The following is an 18,599-nucleotide window of genomic DNA, read 5'->3' as shown; positions in this document are numbered from 1 at the left end:
TATGAAGAACTGATATAAAATGGTAGCAGGGGGCATGCAAGACAAACAGCTCTCCAAATCATACTCTGCAATTTTCTAAACATCCATATGCCTCTCAAGATGCTTTTGCTCATGTACAAAAATTATCCATAAAGAGCAAACTACCTTGCATAACTGGATGCTATCAACTGCTGAACACCTCATACAGATTGCCGAATATTCTCGATTCCAGTTGGTGGTGGTGGAGTTGAAAGCAGTAAATGCCTTGCATGAGGGAGCCCCCACTTTGGATCTCCAACCAAGAACTACAGGACATCCTTCCAGCTTCTCGAGTGGCAGACAGACAAGCCTCATTAGCACCAGAATGTTGAACAGCAGTTTTAGGCGAGCCTTCAGCTTTACACAGATTAATCCACAATCTTCTCTTTGGCCAACTGGAAGGTTTCACCTCTCCCAGAAATTTCATTATCTTAACTAGCAGTTCATTCACGTGTGAGCAAACGGCAGCCTGTGAGAGACCCACCTCAGTTCCAGGAGAGGATTCCAGCAAACAAACTCCCGACACTTCCAAAAAAAAATCACTCCAAACCAATTTTCATTGCTGAAGAAATAACTCTAAATAAATAATGTTAAAACAAAATTGGGGGAGCTACATTATGCCGTCAGAGGGAATTATTAACAGTTACAGCACCTGGCCTATTGTGTGCATGGGAACAGTATTTCAGCAAGAATGATAGCTTGGATTTCATCACTCCATTAACCATCCTTAGCCACTGATAGCAATGACAGTGACAGATGTGATAACGATTCTGGAAAGGAACTCAAGACCATAAAGCTTTGTAATCAAAATATATATATATACAGCGTAAATCTGGAAGAGCCCCACTGGCCTGTCACTCAAACTGTGCTGCAACACCGCTGCAACAGGAGCTGATTCCTCGGTCTGAGCTCAGGACTGTACCTAGTGTTGCCACCTTGAGGCAGGATGGGGAGAAAGTTCTGTTATGTCTGAAAAAGCAGAAGAATCCTTACATTCGGTATTGTGCTTGAAACAAGGCACATTAAATCTAGCTTTTGTTTGTTGGTTGGGTTTTGTTTGTTTGTTTGTTTGTTTTAACTTTTTAAGCTTTACTACCTAGGGAGAAAGTCTGTTTTCTACTCAACAAATTACCAACTGCAGCAAAGCCCTGTTAAACAGTCCTGGAATTAGACAGCCTGATTTCTCGCTTCCATGGCTAGGGGATTAAAGCAGGGGCTACAGCCCAGAGGGGTTAAGCACACTGGTACTGAAAAATTGTATTTGAAGGGCTGTGAGTCTGGGATCTGCCATAGTACAGTGTAGGTTTGATCTTAGCCTTGCTGGAGACGACCTTGTGCAGCCTCTCAATTATACTTTCTGAAAGAAAAATCAGCAGTTACCTGATGAATTAAAAATACGGGGCCCAGTTCAATAACAGGTTTGTTAAACGTGCCCGATTATCAATTACAAGCAGAAGAGCTAAGGTTTGAATTGGAAGTCTCTTGACTTCCAAATTAAAGAGCAATTTGAGGGGATGTTTTTCTCTTAAGCCACAGTACTATCAAACAAGCCCATGCATAATGAGTCCTGGAGCACCGCTTGCAAAATCTGAGACCTGTAATTACAGGTTAACAACCTCATGCTCACTGCCCACTTCCCAGCAGTTCTGGCTTACCGCCAGCTTTTTCTCTCCTGAAAATATTCAGACGTTTCTATTTCTTCTATTTCCTACCCCTAGGAGAAGGTTAAATATCATCCAGAAGGGGAGGCAGGTGAAGAACGAGGGAAAGGAGCACACAGAGGCTGTGAGATCTCAGTTCAGGCTGGCTTTCCGACAGTCTGCACGCATTTTACATGATGCACCATCCCTGTTAGCCATTTCCCAGATATCCTGACTACACCAAGCCTGATGCTGCCCATGGAGTCCCAGCAGCTCAGTGACCCTGGCAGCCTCTTGCCCTCACAGGGGCTGTATTCCTCGCCTCAGCACACGCACACGGATCTGCAGCTAGTAAAGGGCACCTCTTGCTGCTGCCATGGAAAGCTCCAGCACATCACCAGCCCCATCCTTGGCTCTCCAGGGTTTTTCTTGGCTGTGGAGGGTCTGGATGGTGTGGGATTAAGGGGTGGCAGTTCCTCTGCTGCAGCTGATGTGACTCAGAGTTGAAGTGGCGATGCCAGGGTTCACTAGAGTGGATTTGCTGCCTAAAGAAGAAACATCTCCCTCCCCTGAAGCAGCTTACTCATCAAGCACAAGTGAATCCCAAAGGATCACAGCCAGTAACCAAGAGACAAGCTAGGTGCCATCTTTGACAAGAGGCACAGACAAAAGCAGGAAGAGTCTGTTGCAGAGGTGCAAGCTGGGAAGTAAAATCAATTGGGCAGAGCTACTCTAGAAGTAGGTTTCATCAATTATTTTAACCCTTCGTGATAGAATTGATTAAGGGATGCCCTTTGCTGTCTACAACCAGGAGCCAAACTTGAACAATAAGGGACAGAGCCCTAGGAAATCTGAAAGCTTTACTAGCTCGGGAGGGATGGGAAGCTGAGCAGGGAGCCCTTGCTCAAATGGAGCTATTAACGGCCTTCGCCACGTTTCAGAGCCAGCATAAACACAATTTAAGTTAAAAGAAACACGTACCACAGCTCTGAGATCCACCAGAGGGCACAGAAGAACAAAGGGAAATAAGGGTCCAGCTCAGAGGCCTGCACGTGGCTGCCCTGCGCCCCCAGCTCAGTCCTCCCACCCAGCGCACCCCGTGAGGGCTCAGGACACCACACTTTAGAGATTTAATTTTTATTCTAACATTCGTTCAAAGTGGATTTACTGCTGTTTATATCTGGACACAAACAGGACTGTTTTTAGCAAAACTATCCCAGTTTAGCTGACATTTTTCTCTCTGTATAAAGAGAGGTTTACTGTGTTAGGCAAAGGACAACCTTAAAGGGAGATCAAACAGGAAGCTCGGCTCTAAAAATAGAGACAGTTTGACTTCCAAAATGGCAAGTCAGCGGACATGCTAAACATAGGCCAGTGTTATAATATTTCACTTTTATTTCTAAGAACAACAACAATTAAAAAAAAACATAGGAAGGGAGCATCAAATGCCATCTTCTTGTTTATTCTACTGCCCAGAAGTCTGGGGATCAAGGCTCACTGCAGGCACTCGGGGGATGCTCCCCACCGAGGCAGGTGGCTGCACCCATTGTGTTTTAGCCCGGCACCAGTTAGTGACAGGAGCTAAACCAGAGGAAAAAAGAAGAAAAATAGGAAGTTCCTCCCCATCTCCGTGAGGGAGGAGGACAGCTGGGTTAGGTTTCTACCGGTTCAGCTTTGTGAGGCTCACTGCAAGAAAGAGCAAAGCCCAGGCCAGCAAGTAGGGAGTGAAGGAAGAGAAGCACAGGACACCAATTTAGAGCTGTTTAATTGGCAAGGCCAAAAAAATGTGTTGTTAGATGCGGTGCCAACGGGCAGCACAGGGGATAGAGATGCTGTACCAGGGCACATGCTGGGCAGCAGCAGCAGAAGCTAGATGCTGGCCTGGCTGACAACGTGATGGTCTGGCAGGGGCACAGCACAGGAATTGAAGGGACAAGTTTCTATCTCCAGAAAATCTCGCACAAATTTTTATCACAATTAAGAGCTTTGCTGCTTTCCTTGGATCCTTATACAAGTTAAAAGTTCCAAAGCTTTTCACCACAGCTTGTGAGGAGAACAAAGCAACTAAATGAAGGGAACCAAACATCTTCCATCCACATAAGCATTATGGCCCACTTCAGTCTACGCCAGATTTTAATAGCAAAATTCATGACTGATAGCACGTTCTTTGCTACTACCATACTTATTTTTTAAATTCTATTAATAAACTCTTAGTGAGTTAAATAAAAAAAAAGCTTGTGAGTTGTTAGACCACCCCATGAACAGCCTAAGTCCTGTACTTGCACTGCTCCCACTGACACAATGCCTGGCTGTGCACGGTGAATTCCACACAACAATGCTGCTGATCCTACAGAAGTGACCGCTGTGGTCACAACTTTAACCTCTTCAGCTCAGGGATCACAATAACTGAAAGTCTTCCCCCCTGCTTAAAATCCTCAGCATGTGTTGAAATCACCCCTTTTGTCAGTAGCCTGGATTGCAAGCCCAGCTTTGGAGACGAGGGGAGATTCTGGCACACAAAGCTACGCCTACAAGGGGTCTGCTCCAGCCTAGCACCACAACGTTAAGTTCTCTGAACTTCTAGAAGCCTTTTAAACAAGGGAGTAGGAGACTATGAAAGGAAGAAAAAGAAAGGCACAAAGTCTCAAATACAAAAGGACATGAAGATACAATGCAGATCTAAAAACAACTGCAAGTGTGCAAGATTTTTGGAATAAAGTAAAAATACTTAACTAGATACTGCTGTGCACTTGTTCTTTAAGTAGCCCCGTGCATTTACTAGCATCACAATACAGCAGCATGGCATGCCAAGAGTGAAAACAAGACTGCACAATAACACTCAAACATTTAGTACAGATGGGGTACATGTTTAAGGAGATGTTAGGAGGGCCAACAACTGTCAAATTTTAAGTCAACTTGTGAAGAGATAACGACATTATGTTCTTCAGAACTGGTAATCAGATCTACCTTAGAAAACTAAATTATAAAGCCTAGTTGTTATTAAATTACAACAGAGGTCTCCTTCTTTCAAGGGTTGTCTCAAGTCCCCAAGTAGGCCAGTAATTCCTTTGCTCTTCTCCCTTTGTGTTCTTGGCTCAAAGCCGTTTCACAGATGAGACAAATTCCAACAGCTGAAACGAGTCCATTGTTTCAGGTTGCGAGAATACGCTGGATAATTTTCATATCAGGTAGGTGTCTCGTTGTAACTATTATCCCAACTGTGCAGTTTCAAGTGTTTGTTCTTTAAAGCAAAGCTACTGTACAGGAAGAGTGTTTTGTCTGTGCACACTATACATGGGTGCTAACACACTGGTCATAAACATTATCAAACTAAGTAACAGCTGGTATCCGCATTTTTAAACAATGAAAGTAAACCAAAACAAAATGCCAACAAGTAATGGTAGTTTCTTTGGAAGTCTGATTAAATTTAAAAGAGGACACCTGTGCTCAATTAAATACAAAGAGCAAACAAAAGAAAAATCACTATTGTTCTTCCTCCCTGTTATTGCTACAGACTAGAGTTTTCAAAGTGAAATTTAAGAATCTAGGCTACCAAATGTCATAAGTCCTTGTGACTTACAGGTGCCCAAGCTGATACTTTCTATTCATAATGTGATTATTGTGAGATTTGAGGAAAAAAAGTTGAGACCAAAAGCTCAGTACCTTCCTCTGGAATTTGTGCTTTGAAAAAAAACAAACAAACAAAAAAACCACCACCTCTTTAATAGGTTCTGTAGCAAATGTACTTACCCGATTCTAAGAAGAAAAGAGAACAAAGGATAAGTTGAAATAGCAGCAGCATACTATTATGATGAGCACTTAAAAATAAACACTAACAAGTTTACGCAGAACACAACATTCTTCAAGCTATGTTCTCCATCAACTCCCACACATTCAAACACAGCTATGATCACTCCACATTTGCAAAACATAAATTCCACTTCCAGGTTCAGCAAGGCTTTGAAAAACTTTTGAAAACCCTGTATTTCGGAAACACAGCCACCTGGTGGTCCATATCTGAGGAGTCTGCCAAAAACGCAGCAATGGTCACGGGAGATATTAAAGAATTTTTCACCTGCTTTACTTGAACATTACAAGGTGAGTGCAACACATATATTAAGGTAAAAGTAGGGGGGAAAAAAGGGTCAATGATACGCACTATGAAGGTTGTTCACCAGTGTTTCCTGAAGTCATTAGTACATAATCCAGAAATTAGAGATGGGAATTGCACCCATTTGCTCTCAGTCTCAATGTGACAGTTGCATATAGCACAAACTCCACAGTGACTGATGATAACCCATAATAACCTTTTTTTTTTTTTTTTAAGGTATAACTTAGAGTCAATTCCCCAAATATTTTAGACTTTAAAAAAAAAACAAAAACACAAACAAACAGAAGTTTCCACCTGTGATGCCAGAAGTCATCAACTGTATTCAAAATATAAAAACCAGCAGGTGACAATGTTATGGCCCAAATTACAGGCTCAGTACAATGACTCCAAATGGAGTTTGTCCAAACACAGTACAAAAAAAAAAGAATGACGTGCAGTATCTGGCCCAGACCATACGGATGGATTGCTGAACCAGCTGTGAGAAACAGCACACTGTTACATTTAATTTAATCTAAAAGTTAATTATGATTGTTATTTCTGCTCCATTGTTTCATAAATCTAATTTTATTTATAAATATCCTCCTGCTTTGCTGGCCATGTACACAGGAATCTCCACCCCCTAATATTTCAGGGGACATCAATCTTGAGGAAATGCAACTCCCACACTTTGACTGTTACACAGGAAAAACAGCGCTGTTATGCAACACGACGCCGTTCCAAAACATCTCAGAGCCTCAGCTCCGGCAGTTTCAGAAACAGAAATGGCAGCTTATCAGCTATGGAGCAAATCCACAGAAAATTGCATACGAGGGCCATGCACCAGGCTTTCCCACAGCAAGAAGAGGCATTCAGTATCTACAAACGTGCACACGCAGGTATTTAGAAAAGCCATAAAAGTTAGAACTTCCGATACCCTCGTGTTATTTCCTAATTTAACTGCAGATTGACCAACAGAAATGCTACTAAATAAGCACTTCCCACATCACTTTGACATTTTCTCCCAGAGAGGTATTTTCCAGGCCCTATAAAATGACCATAAATTAAGCAACATTGCCAAGTTTTGTTTGTGAAGGAAGGTTATTGGAGATAACCTCTCTTCCACAGATAACCCCAGCCAGAAGTTCCTCTCCTTTGTTTTTCTTAACTACAGCTTTCCCAGACTCAATATCCCTATTGATTATTAAACTCAAGAGTAATTTTCAAAAATTCTTCTTTCAGAATGCAGTAACTGGACTAGTTTAAAAGACTACCTCCTGTTAAAATGGAAGCAAATAACAATAAATTCTAGGTAACAAAAATGCAGTTAAATGTCTCTGAAGGACTGCAGCTAACAACTCCAGAGCTCAGCTAGCTTCACGGTGATGACTTAGCAGAGTGCAGCATCACTTTTCTGTAATGATTCCAGAGCAAGCATAAATAACACATCCATCTTAAGTAAAAGGAGATTTCAGAGAAACATACTGTGTAATCTCCTACTCAAAATATAGCTTTCCTTAAATTTTTTTCTTTTGCCAAAATTGCTAGGAAACGTTTGATGATTGCAGTCACCACTCCTCTGTTTTGTGTCTTATCAAAGACAGACAGTTTGCAAAGCTTTGTGCTCAGTCTCTCAGCAACCCTTCCTCCACGCGCTGACCTGGCCTGACACTGATAAAGTCTGAGGAGAGAACAAGCAAAAGGTGATGGGGCTCCCATCAGACCTTTTACAAACAGATGCTCTACACCAGATTCAAAAAAAGGAATTCGATCAATGCAACTGCTGCTTTCCAAGATCACAAAAGTATATTTAGGACACCTGTTAAGAAGAGCAAAAGCATTCACTCTCCTTCAGATGGCCAATTATCCAGCATGAGATCAGAGCGTGGTCAGCACAACTACTAATTAGGGTTTCCCCAGCCTTTTTAATTTACAAATTGCTTCTCCGTGCCTTCTTCCAGATTCCAAAAGTTATCACAAATGTCTACAAACACAACTGGGCAAGTATTTCAAAGCAATTCTGCTCTGTATAGAGTTAATCCAGTGCATTCAAAATAACTTACCCACTAATAGCTTCACATCTCTGACGGTGAAATCCGGGTCAGGCATTCTGTAATTAGCAAAGAAAGCAATGTTAAATACTGTCAGGATAAGTATGGTTACACATTTGTTACCATAATAAAAGAGAAATAAATGTATAGTGTTCTTTGTCCATTATGCAGTAGGTGGAATCAAGCAAGGCCTCACTGAAGCATGGACAGTGCAAGTTCTAAAGGCACACAACATCCTTGCACTGGCAAACGTATGAAAGTTTCCCTACTCATAACGAATGAGGAGAGGTGTCTTTTCAAGCACACTGGCAGCACTGGAGTGAGATAAATGGGAAGGGGTTGGGGTGATTTCAATGAAATCCCAAACCTTTATGACTCGTTTCTGCTAGGCAACTCACCATGCCTCAAATATATTCCTTAAGTCTGCCAGCGGACACAAACTGAGGCATGGAAGGGTAAACCAATTTGTTTAAAGTCACATCATCATAGTAAGGCATCGAAAATAATGAACTGAAGCCTTTGTTTTAATGACTATTCCAAACCTCCTCTCCTGACAGAAGACAGCTCAGCTGTATTTGTTGGGTAGGGAAGTTGCTGTTCTATTCAGCTGGGGCTAATTCAGAGCTAAATTAAATGGAAACATAATTGGTTCATTGATATTATATGATCACTTCTAACACAGGCAATGTCTTAGAGTTTCATGTACATCAAGTGAGTGAATTTTAAGTGTCAGGACGAGAGTAGAAGTCTGCAACCCATAGACTGAATGGAAAAAGAATACAAAAACAGTAGTGGGGTTTTAAAGTTGATTGACTTCATCTTAATGAGGGTACTTCAAACTTCACATAACACAAAAGCTGAGGAAGGAATTGTAATGAGAAACAGCGCTGTGGGAAGTGCCAGCTAGGTGCTCTGCCCTGCTGCCGTGGGTGGAAGATAAACAGCTTGCTTCTAGTATCAAGTACTTCCAGTACAATTCAGTTAGAAATCAGAATTATAGAGCCTATGTGCAAGCTTTTATTTAGAGTTTTTACTACTAAGAAAACACTGAAAGGTAAAGGTAAAATATACGCTTAGTGTCATGCATGCACCTTGAGAACTATTTGCCAGATCTTGTTTGTTCACTTACTTTTACCCTTATCACCTTCCTCTAGTGGGATACAGAGGATGGACAATATCTTTTGTTAGGTCTCTGCCAACCCTCACATCTTTGCATTTAGCTGCGAGAGCCCCCCAGCTTTGGAATTCACTCCCTTGCCAGAAGGAAACAGCCTGAATCCACTGACCTTCAGGGTTCACTCAGGGCTCATCTTTTTATCCAAGCACTAGGAAGGCAGAGGTAGGGGAAGAAGGAACTATTTGGAGGCAATATGAATATGCCAGGTTTATGTTCAAATACCGAAGCTTGCCTTTATTTTATGTCAGATGCATAGATGGGCAATCTTTTTCACATCTGTAGAAATCAAAATAAAATTCAAGAACCAAAAGAGAGAACAACCCCAGATGCATACAAACAAATCTACTCTGAGAGCTCCAGCGGCAGCTGACAATAAACTTTACCCAGACTGGAAGAATACAATCCTCCCTAACAGTAAAATTACTTGTTTAGCTCTTTGGAGAGCACACCTGGCATATCCTTGTTTTTTCCTCTGCAGTCTCAGGATGTATCATACTTTAGAGAAAAGGAACACCAAGGGAAGGATTTCAGGCTTGAACACAGCAGGTTTCAAGTACAAGAACCCATTTTGTAGCTGGGTTACCTTGGGAGGTCCAGCTTTGACTCAAACCAATTCTGCTGGCTGCTGAGACCACAAATGACTGTACTACTTCATCTCCAGACTCGCTCAGCATAACTGCCACACTCACTATTATACAATTAGGGCTGCTTTGCTACTGCTCTGTAATGGCAGACTATTTTTTTTTTGACTGTCACCAGTCCTATACTAATCGGTAAGTATTAGCTCATTTGTTTTTCCGCACATAAATCCAAATCACCAACAAGGCAGAACTGAGCAGATATTTGCTTCTCACTGTTATGCAAGGTTCAGGCAAATTAATCTCATGTAAAAAAGCCTGTAAATGCTTCCAAAGATTTCATGTCAAAAAAATAGTTGTGAAGAGTAGTATAGCAGGGTGCCTTGACTTTATGCCAAAGTATACCATTTGGGGTAGAACAATGCAATATGGCAAACTACCCACTGACTTAAAGCAACCAGAAACAATTACACCTACCTGAAGCTGTGGGAGAAACTGTAGCCTTGAGGTTCAGAAGCAAAATTACCCACTTCTCCATGTACACAAACATGCTCCTGGAGATTTCTACTTAACTGCATTTGAGGAGACTTTCAGCATTCTGTTACACGCAAACCATGCTACCGCAAACAGAAAATGCAAACATCTTACCGTGCAGTGGTGCAAACTTGCATTTTATTGAGAGTTTAAAGATTTACTAGAAGTCTCCTATTCAAGTCCTTACTAGGATGAGCTCTGGATAGCATACCCATCTGATTAACCACAATACAACGTAAGATGACTGCTGTTCAGACAGGAGAGACAACATCTTTTCAAACTGAGTTCTCCCTCTGAGTTACAAGAATAGAAACAGCCAAAAAACTCTGAGAGATACAAATTATCTTTTGCTAATAGATCACAGGTGGACCTTTCTGCTTATAGCCATACAAGTAACATCTCATAATGATTAAAAAATATACTTGAAAGCAATTTTCAAAGTTTCATTATATTTTTTCCTCATTCATCTTATTTCGTGCCATTTCAGAGTGCCTCCAATCACAGTAACCAAACTGTTCAGCGAGGCTTTGTACATTTGCCAGCCACAGACATGCAAGCTGACTGCTTAACAGCAAACAAGTGGAAGCACATATCATCAGCTAATCAAAACATCAGAAATGTAAAAATCATCTTATAGTGTAGATTTTATAGACCACTGAATCTCAAAAGTCGCCCTACACATACACGGATCACTTAATCCACCACATATGATGAGCACATCCTTCTCTGGACAAACAACAGCACTGCTGGACAAGACCCACGAAAGCATGATTTCCTCCAGAAGAACATAAGGTTCTGGAGTTTCATCAGCAAACGACTCAAATCCCAAGGCAAACTACTCAGTCTCGTCCTAGTGATGGAAGATGGCAGACTGTGACACTCGTTATTTCAAGCAGCAAATGTCAGGATAATGAGACTAAAGGTTTCAGATCAGCTACTCAGGCAGGTGTCGATGCTATTTTGATCTCGCTGGAATACAATGCACGCAGTAATGATGGATCTGCATATCCACATAAGGTATATATTGCGTGCCAGCTATCCTTGATAGATACATGTAAGAAGTGGAACTGTAAATAAAATTAAATCATGTTATCCTGCCAAGTGTCAAATAGGAAAGACTGCTCATGCATTTCACTCCTCTCATTTAAAATACACATAAATCGCATTTCCAGCCTTCTCTCACTCTAGTGGCATTTACACCCAAGCGTGTGAAATTCCTTTACAACATCATTTCAGACTAATAATTCATGCTCATTTCAGTAAAAGAAAAAAAAAAAAAAAGAAAAAAAATGAACAGAACATGAATGTCCTATACGAGATTACTGATCTACAAATTCTAACATTTTAATCCCCCAGAGCAGCCAGTAGTCAATGACTCAGAAGAGAGCAGAAATATAAATCCAGTTCAGCCAACTGACTGTGAAATGGAGAATTCCACTGATCCCATGCAGGATCCATCCAAAGTTCGTGTATCAGATAAGTTTGCTCTTACTTTTGTCCACATACTAATTGATCAAAAATAGCCTTAAAAAAGCATCAGCACACCTATTCTTTCTTCTCCAGCAGTGAATTCTAGCTACAGTATTAGGATGATAGCAGCAGTTGGTAGGAATCAGAAACTGGCTAGTCAAGCCTGGCTGCTGAAACTATTTTAAGCTCATCACAGCAAACTGAAGCTCCTTCACCCTCCAAAGCAGTGTGACAGTCAGGAAAGTGACTCCAGAACTCCTACTGTGGCTTAGTATTTATTCCTCTCCCATCTTCTCACAGTTCAGAAGTCCAAAGATATATTATTTTAACTGCCAGACCTGCAAAACTCCAGCTGAAAAATGGAGAGTGGTGCTGCACGTGGTCTTGTAACAACTTCACCTCCAGCACATTTTCTAGAATTGCTATTTATTTGACTGCTTTGAAAACGTTTACAAGGAAAGGTAGCTTATTTTCAGTGGTCGTCTTTGAGGATTGAACACCTACACATACCTTCATGCTGTGTATGTGCCTGCACAAGCATTTGAGCAAGGCCATTTTTATATCTCAGCAAAATACACCTGTAAGCTGGCCTGTCCATACACCTTGGGTATGACCGCAGAAGGGACAGGTACACAGCCAAAGCCCTCACTTCTTCAAGGTCTTAACAACAATTCCTGATGACTTCCAGGAAGAGGAACGGGAAGACTGACTTTGACCACATCTAAAATTATCACATCTTGAAGAAAAGCAAGCCAACACGTGGAAAAAAAAAAAAAAAAAAAAAAAAAAAAAAAAAAAAGATTACAAGACCTGATTGCTTTGAGGAGTCTCTGAACTCCTCCATCAAGAAAGACCAAAGACTACTCCCCAAAAGTCAGAATCATGCTATGATGCTTCAGTGAAAGCATCCTGCTAGCTGGATGTGGACGGGAGCACCAGGTGGCAGCTCTCCAGACTTTGGAAACCAAAATAGTAGGGAAGCCAATGATGACATGAGCCGAGACTGGGACATTGAAATGTCTGAGGTGGAATTGCCTCATTACAGAATCCTGAATAGTGAACTATCAAGAAGAAACAGATAGATAGTATATCTTGAGGTTACAGATGTTGAGAAACAAGGTAACTTTGTAGGTAACTTCCAGGTCCACAAGTTTTCCCAAGCCACTCTCAAGATGCAGGCAGAATCCTGAGCAAAAGGGAAATCACATCCAGTGACCCCATTGCTTCAGTCAAACTTGACTAAAGAACGGGTGCTTGATTTGAGGCTGGTGGAGAACTAAGGCTCACAGATGGTGCTCAACATCTCTCTTGCTCATCTGTCAGCTTCAGAATCCCTGCAGCCATACATACCAACAGGGACACATCAACTGGTAGGCCAGTGCAGAGACAAAGCTTGCCTGGGAGATGCCAGAGCCAGCGCTCCATGCAGACCTGAAAACAAATCACACTACCTCTGGTTCCCAACCACTCCCTAGTTTCACAGAAGCTTGTGGCTTCTTCCAAAAGAAGTTCTTGAAGCTTCTACCACCTGTCCTTTAGCAGCAGCAGACTAAAACCAATGCACATAGAGAGATCAGTTTTCTCAGATATGATTTTCCACAGTAGATGTGTCCTTCAAACTGCTCCTCCAAGAGGAGCATCAGGTGAAGAAACATACTGACCAAAGCAGCAACAATCATCAACAACAACAAAAAAAACAACTCACTGCCAAGCCCAGCCGAGAAGCCAAAAGGAAGTCAGAAAAACAGAAGCTCTTCACGCAGCAGAAAAAAAAAAAAAAAAACATTCCAATGGGGAAACAAACAAAGAGATGGTATCTTAATGTCTGCAATATTTTTTTTTTTTTTAAACAAGAAACTAGACTGAGCATCCAGTGCTAAACAGAGAAACAGCTAGGCTTAGTAACCAAAGGAAAAAATATTCCAATACAACATCATGGTACAACCAAATAACACTTACTGTAATTACTATTGAGTACCTATTAAGCACTCCTCGTTCAGAGTTCAACACATAAAACTGTTTTATTACAGCAGAAGGATCACAGTGGCTCCTATTTTCTCTTATAGTAAGAAGACATGCCCTTGCCTTATACCACAAACCCTATTTCCTTCTTTCTCCCTCTCCTTAAGTTACACTGAGGCGGCTTGAAGTTGTTAACATCCAGTTATTAAATAGTTGGGACTCAGTTCACCAGACTTTGAGGTGTTCCAGCTGAAAGTGAGTAATTGTTCTTTCACAAAATTAATTTTCTATCCTTCAGATATAATCAGTTACACAGTCAAAATTTCCAAAAGCGCCAAAGGACATTTATCCAAACTCTAGATTGCGAGACTGATTAAGTACATCATTTTAGTATTTCTCTTAGACCTTGTCACTTTTATGAAAAAAAGAAAAAACACCTTACAGGAGTCACTTATTAAAATATCAAATTCTTTATGACTGGATATTAACAAAATGCAACCTCAAAAAGACTCTAATAATACCACATTTTAATGAGACACTATTAAATATTTATAAAGCAGTAACATTTGGAAGAGACATGATTATCACAGAAAAAGACAAGCACCGTTTGACTTTCCACCTGTAACGCAGAAAACAAGTGAGAAGTCAAAAACTGAAGGGACGTCGTTCTGTCATTACAACATGAAACGGAAGGAAGAACATTTTAATTTTATTCCTAACTTTTATCACTGGTTTATTTTTGATTGTGTAGAACCACACTGGGTACACCTAAATTTTATAGAACTCATTATCTGCTTGTTTATAGGTGGGAAATAATCATTGCCCTTCTCAGGGGTGCTGACAGTTTTACTAACTGTAATACATTTGAGATAATCAAGAGATATCACATACAAGTGCAAAGCATAATAGTTATTTTATAAAAAAAAACATCTATTCATCGTCAATATTTGGTTGTAACTTACTTAATTCCCAGTCCATCCTTATTTCTGAAGATAAGGGGAACTCTGAGAGCTTCTCTTTGCACGTACTCGAAAGTAAAATCTGTGTGGATAAGGAATTAAAAAGAATCCAAAATCAATTACAATGGCATTGGCACCTCACATTACATTCTCTCAAAACACTCCCCATTTTCCTTTGCTCACCAGAGACCTCCACCATCACTTAAAGAAAAATATAAAGAGAACGCATATTTTAGGTCCAAACCGGAAACCAAATGACAGACAATACTCTCCCAGCTGCTCTCTATTTTTCCTGTTCACTGATGCATATCAAATAGAATCCAGTCAGTTTGTCAATTAAGCTCTGGCGTGAAACACCCAGGTTGTAATGAAGTACCAAATTAACAGTTAAAAACTAATCCTAACAAAATTACTGGGAATCACCCTAGCACTTTGGTGGCAAATAAGTAGTTTAAACTTCAGTTTCTAAATTATACATTTCAGGCTTTACATTTTTATTTAGGGGAAAAGTTGTGAGCATTATTTGAACACAGCACAAAGTTCTGATTCTGTGAACACGTCTTCTTCTTATGCCAGGGTTATTATTACTTTCCACAGATGACATTTTCATAATTAATCAGAAACCTAACTGCAGGAGCCAATATACGGAAATCTTATACAGCTGCTGGCACTTGGGGAGGTGGGGAAATTGAATAGTTTTGCTGAGGCAGTCACAGAATAGCACCCAAGCAAACTGGAAATTAAACACAAGTTTGGTATGTTAACACTGACCAGCATCACCTGGTTGCTTCGCACAGATGTGGCCTTCCTTGGGGATTTCTTTATGCTGTAGTCTGATACCATAGTGGTGATTTGGGGAATAGAAAGTTACAAGGCAGAGATTGGGGTGAGCAGTGCCTGCAAAACCCTACAGTCCACTTGGAGCATTTGGCCGCGGAAAGGAAAAGAATTTTACAGTGGCCACATTCTGTCTTTTCTCCTTTCTTACAGGAAAGTGACTTTTAAAGACATTCAAAATGGAAAATAATCTTTGAATCTTCAGCAGGTAAACTATGGCACTGCCAAGACCATAGTACGTTTCATGTCTCGGAGTCAGGTACACCCCAGTAGTTTAACTTCTTCAAATTTAGCCACCAGTGCTTGTGCTACCTGGGGGAGTATGAGAATAGGCTCAAGCTTGTGTATTGGTAATGCTTCTCTACTGCAAAGACTCACAGTGGAAAAAGTAGAGGGATCAGAGGCTCAGCTCCCATGCCTACACATGGATTTCCCTCTCTTTTTACAATCTTTTCCTCCCTGCGTTCAGTTCATGATTATGACAAGAGCAGATGTAATATTCCTACCTAGAGTAACCAAAGCAGAGCACTCTGATTACTCCTTTGCAAAAACGTTACAGAAACTTTATTTCAACTAGTCTGCAAATAAGTGCAATTAATACCCCAATTAACTAAGATGCCAATTAAATATTTTTGTAGTAGATAAGTCTTCATTTCTCGTACGTATTCACCTTAAAAGCAGTCTGCTTTTAGTTAAACAAATAAACTACAAGCTTCTTTATTTTTAAGGACACTCATTCGAGACAGAGTCAACAAACATCAGGAACAACAGCAGCAGAAGAAGCAGAGACAGATGCATGGCCCAACAGCCCAGAGAACAAGTAGGTATGACAAACTGCATTCAAGCCCCCAAAATCACACCACTGCTTTGCAGCATCGGGAAGAAAAACTCCAACCCACAATCCTGGCAGGGAAAAAAAAATAAAATCAAAGAAGAGTTATCATTAAAATAAAAACAAGACCATGGAAAGGAAAATAAATATCACTCAACCAGCTCCATGTGTTCATATAACCTGACTTTTTTCTTACCAAACACTGTCATTGTCCTAAATTCAATTCATCTCCTAGATGTATAGAAAAATAAACCAACAGCAAAAATAAAACCAGAGCAACTATGAAGGCAGACCCATTCTTCATAATGCCCCAACAAAGCATTTAAATCCCTCCTGGGGTTGAACAAAGCAGACACAGACCACAACAAAATAACAAAAGACACTCATTTATTTCCAAGTTCCCCAGAAAGTGGAAAGCTACCCAAAGATTTTCGGGCTGCTGAGCCAGGGAAGCTGTGGATTCTATTAGAGCTGGCGTGTAGCAGTGACAACCACTGGAGTGTTGGGAAAGTGAGGGAAGAACGCACTCATTTTCTGGAAAATTAATTAACATTTCTGAGCTATAAAAAATAGGTGTTTGTGTTTTGTTTAGAGGAAGGTGGCGGTGGCGTGGCGGGGTCAGAGTTGAGCTTATCTCCTAAACAAACACCTTCCTAACTGAGATAGCTATTTAATTTCTCCACCACATTAACTTTCCTAAGAGGAGCTTAGGAAGCTCGCTCCAAAATAACTCCAGGGGAGCATGGGGACCTTTCCTCCCCCGGAGTTTCGGCTCCGCTCCCAGAGCAAGGGGTCAGAGGGGGGGACCAGCAGCCCAGCAGCCGCATCCCCGGGGCGGGCAGCGCTCGGCGGGGGGGGGGTCCGGGCTGCAGCCCCGAGCAGCGGGGACAGGAGGGGGCCGGGGCCGTACCTCGGCCGTCCATGGCTCTCACGAAGTCCCCGCCGTACGCCCGGCTCCGCAGCTTCTCCTCCAGGTCGAAGCTCCTGGCGCTGACGATCTCCTCCACGTCCGAGAGGTCCTCGTCGTACCTCCTCCTGCCCAGGGCTCGCTGCAAAACACAAAGCGGGAGGAGAGCGCTCAGAACCGGGGTGGGGGGAACACACACACACGGTATCCGAGCCCCCCCTGCACCCTCCCCGAGCTTTGGGGCGCTCAGCACCTTCTCCATCCCCGGCACAGGTGCGGGCAGCGGGGGCGCTGCTGCTGGCGGTGCCGGTGTTGTTGCGCCGCACGTGGGGAAGGGAAGACCCCGGGGGGGGGTTCAGGGGGGGTCGTCCCGGAGCCCAGCGCTCAGGTTGGGGGATTTCCATAATCCCGGGGTTTCCATAGCCACGCCGGAAGGCGCGGTTTCAAAGCAGGGCGCATTATGCAACGCTGCGAGCCGGCTGCTCCCCCCCTGCTCAGCCCAAAGCCTGGGGGGCGAGGCACTGCACCCCCCCCCCCCCGACCCTCCCCAGGTAGGTTTCGGGGTCCCACCGACCCCTGCCCACGGACACCCCAAATAATCCCAATCCCGACCCCTCCCCGGGCTCAGCGCCCCCTCCGCAAACAATCCCGCAAAATCCCTGAAAAGGCGCAGAAAGGAAAGAGGCAGCAGCCGGCTACACACCAGTCTTCTTCCAGGGTCTTTCTCTGCCTCCATTTTTTGGGGGGGGAGTCTCATCACTTAATTGTCAACAGCTCCTCTCCGGCATTTTTTCTTTTTCTTTTTTTTTTTTTTTTTTTTTTTTTTTTTTTGGCCCAAACTGGGAGGAGGGCAAACAAAAGCCGGCCGGGGCTCGCCCGAAGTTTGGTCATTTTGCACCAGCGCGCTTTTTTTTGTTTGTTTTTTTCTTTTTTTTTTTTTTTCTTTTTTTTTTCTTTTTTTTTTTTGAGGGGGGAGAGAAAGAGGGCGGGGAGGGGGGCGGCGATGTGCCCTGCCAGCGCCTCGGCATCCAGTCCCAGGAGCTGCGGCTGCGGGGGGGGGGTGGAGGGCAGGCGTCGCGATGGGGCTGGGGAACCGGGAGTGGGGTCGCAGGGCACCGGGATGGGGGGTCCCCGGGCACCGGGAGAGGGTCCTGGAGGTCCTGAGGCAGTTTGGGGGAGTTGAGGGGTTCCCCCGCAGCGCCCCAGGGCTGGTGTGCGAAAGGGGAGCCCCAAAGTGGGTGCTCTTGGAGCCGAGCCCTAAAACAAGCGTGGCCGCATCCCATCCCGGTGTGGCTGCTGGGGTGCTGCCGGTTCCTGGCATTGTCGGAGCCTTCCCTTTCCCGAGCGCCGGTTCCCGTCCCTGCGGTGACGCCGAGCAAATCTTGGGACCATCTGATCGCAAGAGCAGGGGCAGGCTGCGCGTTTTGAACAGCCTCCAGGCTTGGAAGTGTTGCTCATCCCTGCCACGACATCCCTCGCCTCCCCAGAGGGAACATCAAAGAGCCCCTGCACCCAGGGTCAGGGGCTGGAGGCTTTGAGGGGGCTCC

General features: G+C 43.0%; 1 protein-coding gene across 10 annotated transcripts in view; it reads right to left on the bottom strand.

Moving 5' to 3' along the window:
- The window catches only part of KDM2B (lysine demethylase 2B), a 101,144-nt gene extending 82,860 nt beyond the window's left edge, over positions 1 to 18,284 (bottom strand). For 9 of the 10 annotated variants that reach the window (XM_082773841.1, XM_082773851.1, XM_082773848.1 and 6 more), the window contains exons 1-4: positions 17,756 to 18,284; positions 17,056 to 17,194; positions 14,480 to 14,558; positions 7,809 to 7,855 (exon numbers count right to left, since the gene is read on the bottom strand). In XM_082773841.1, the coding sequence (XP_082629967.1) occupies positions 7,809 to 7,855; positions 14,480 to 14,558; positions 17,056 to 17,194; positions 17,756 to 17,809 (319 nt within the window). In that variant the 5' untranslated portion in view covers positions 17,810 to 18,284. Of the gene's footprint in view, positions 1 to 7,808; positions 7,856 to 14,479; positions 14,559 to 17,055; positions 17,195 to 17,305; positions 17,394 to 17,755 lie in introns of those variants that run through there. The other variant, XM_082773849.1, reaches the window with a different exon arrangement.
- Positions 18,285 to 18,599: the final 315 nt, after the last annotated feature.

This window comes from Aythya marila, assembly GCF_965140915.1.
Source record: "Aythya marila genome assembly, chromosome: 17".
NCBI lineage: Eukaryota > Metazoa > Chordata > Aves > Anseriformes > Anatidae > Aythya > Aythya marila.
The sequence above is the reverse complement of the archived record's forward strand: the minus strand, read 5'-3'. Positions and strand labels throughout refer to the sequence as shown.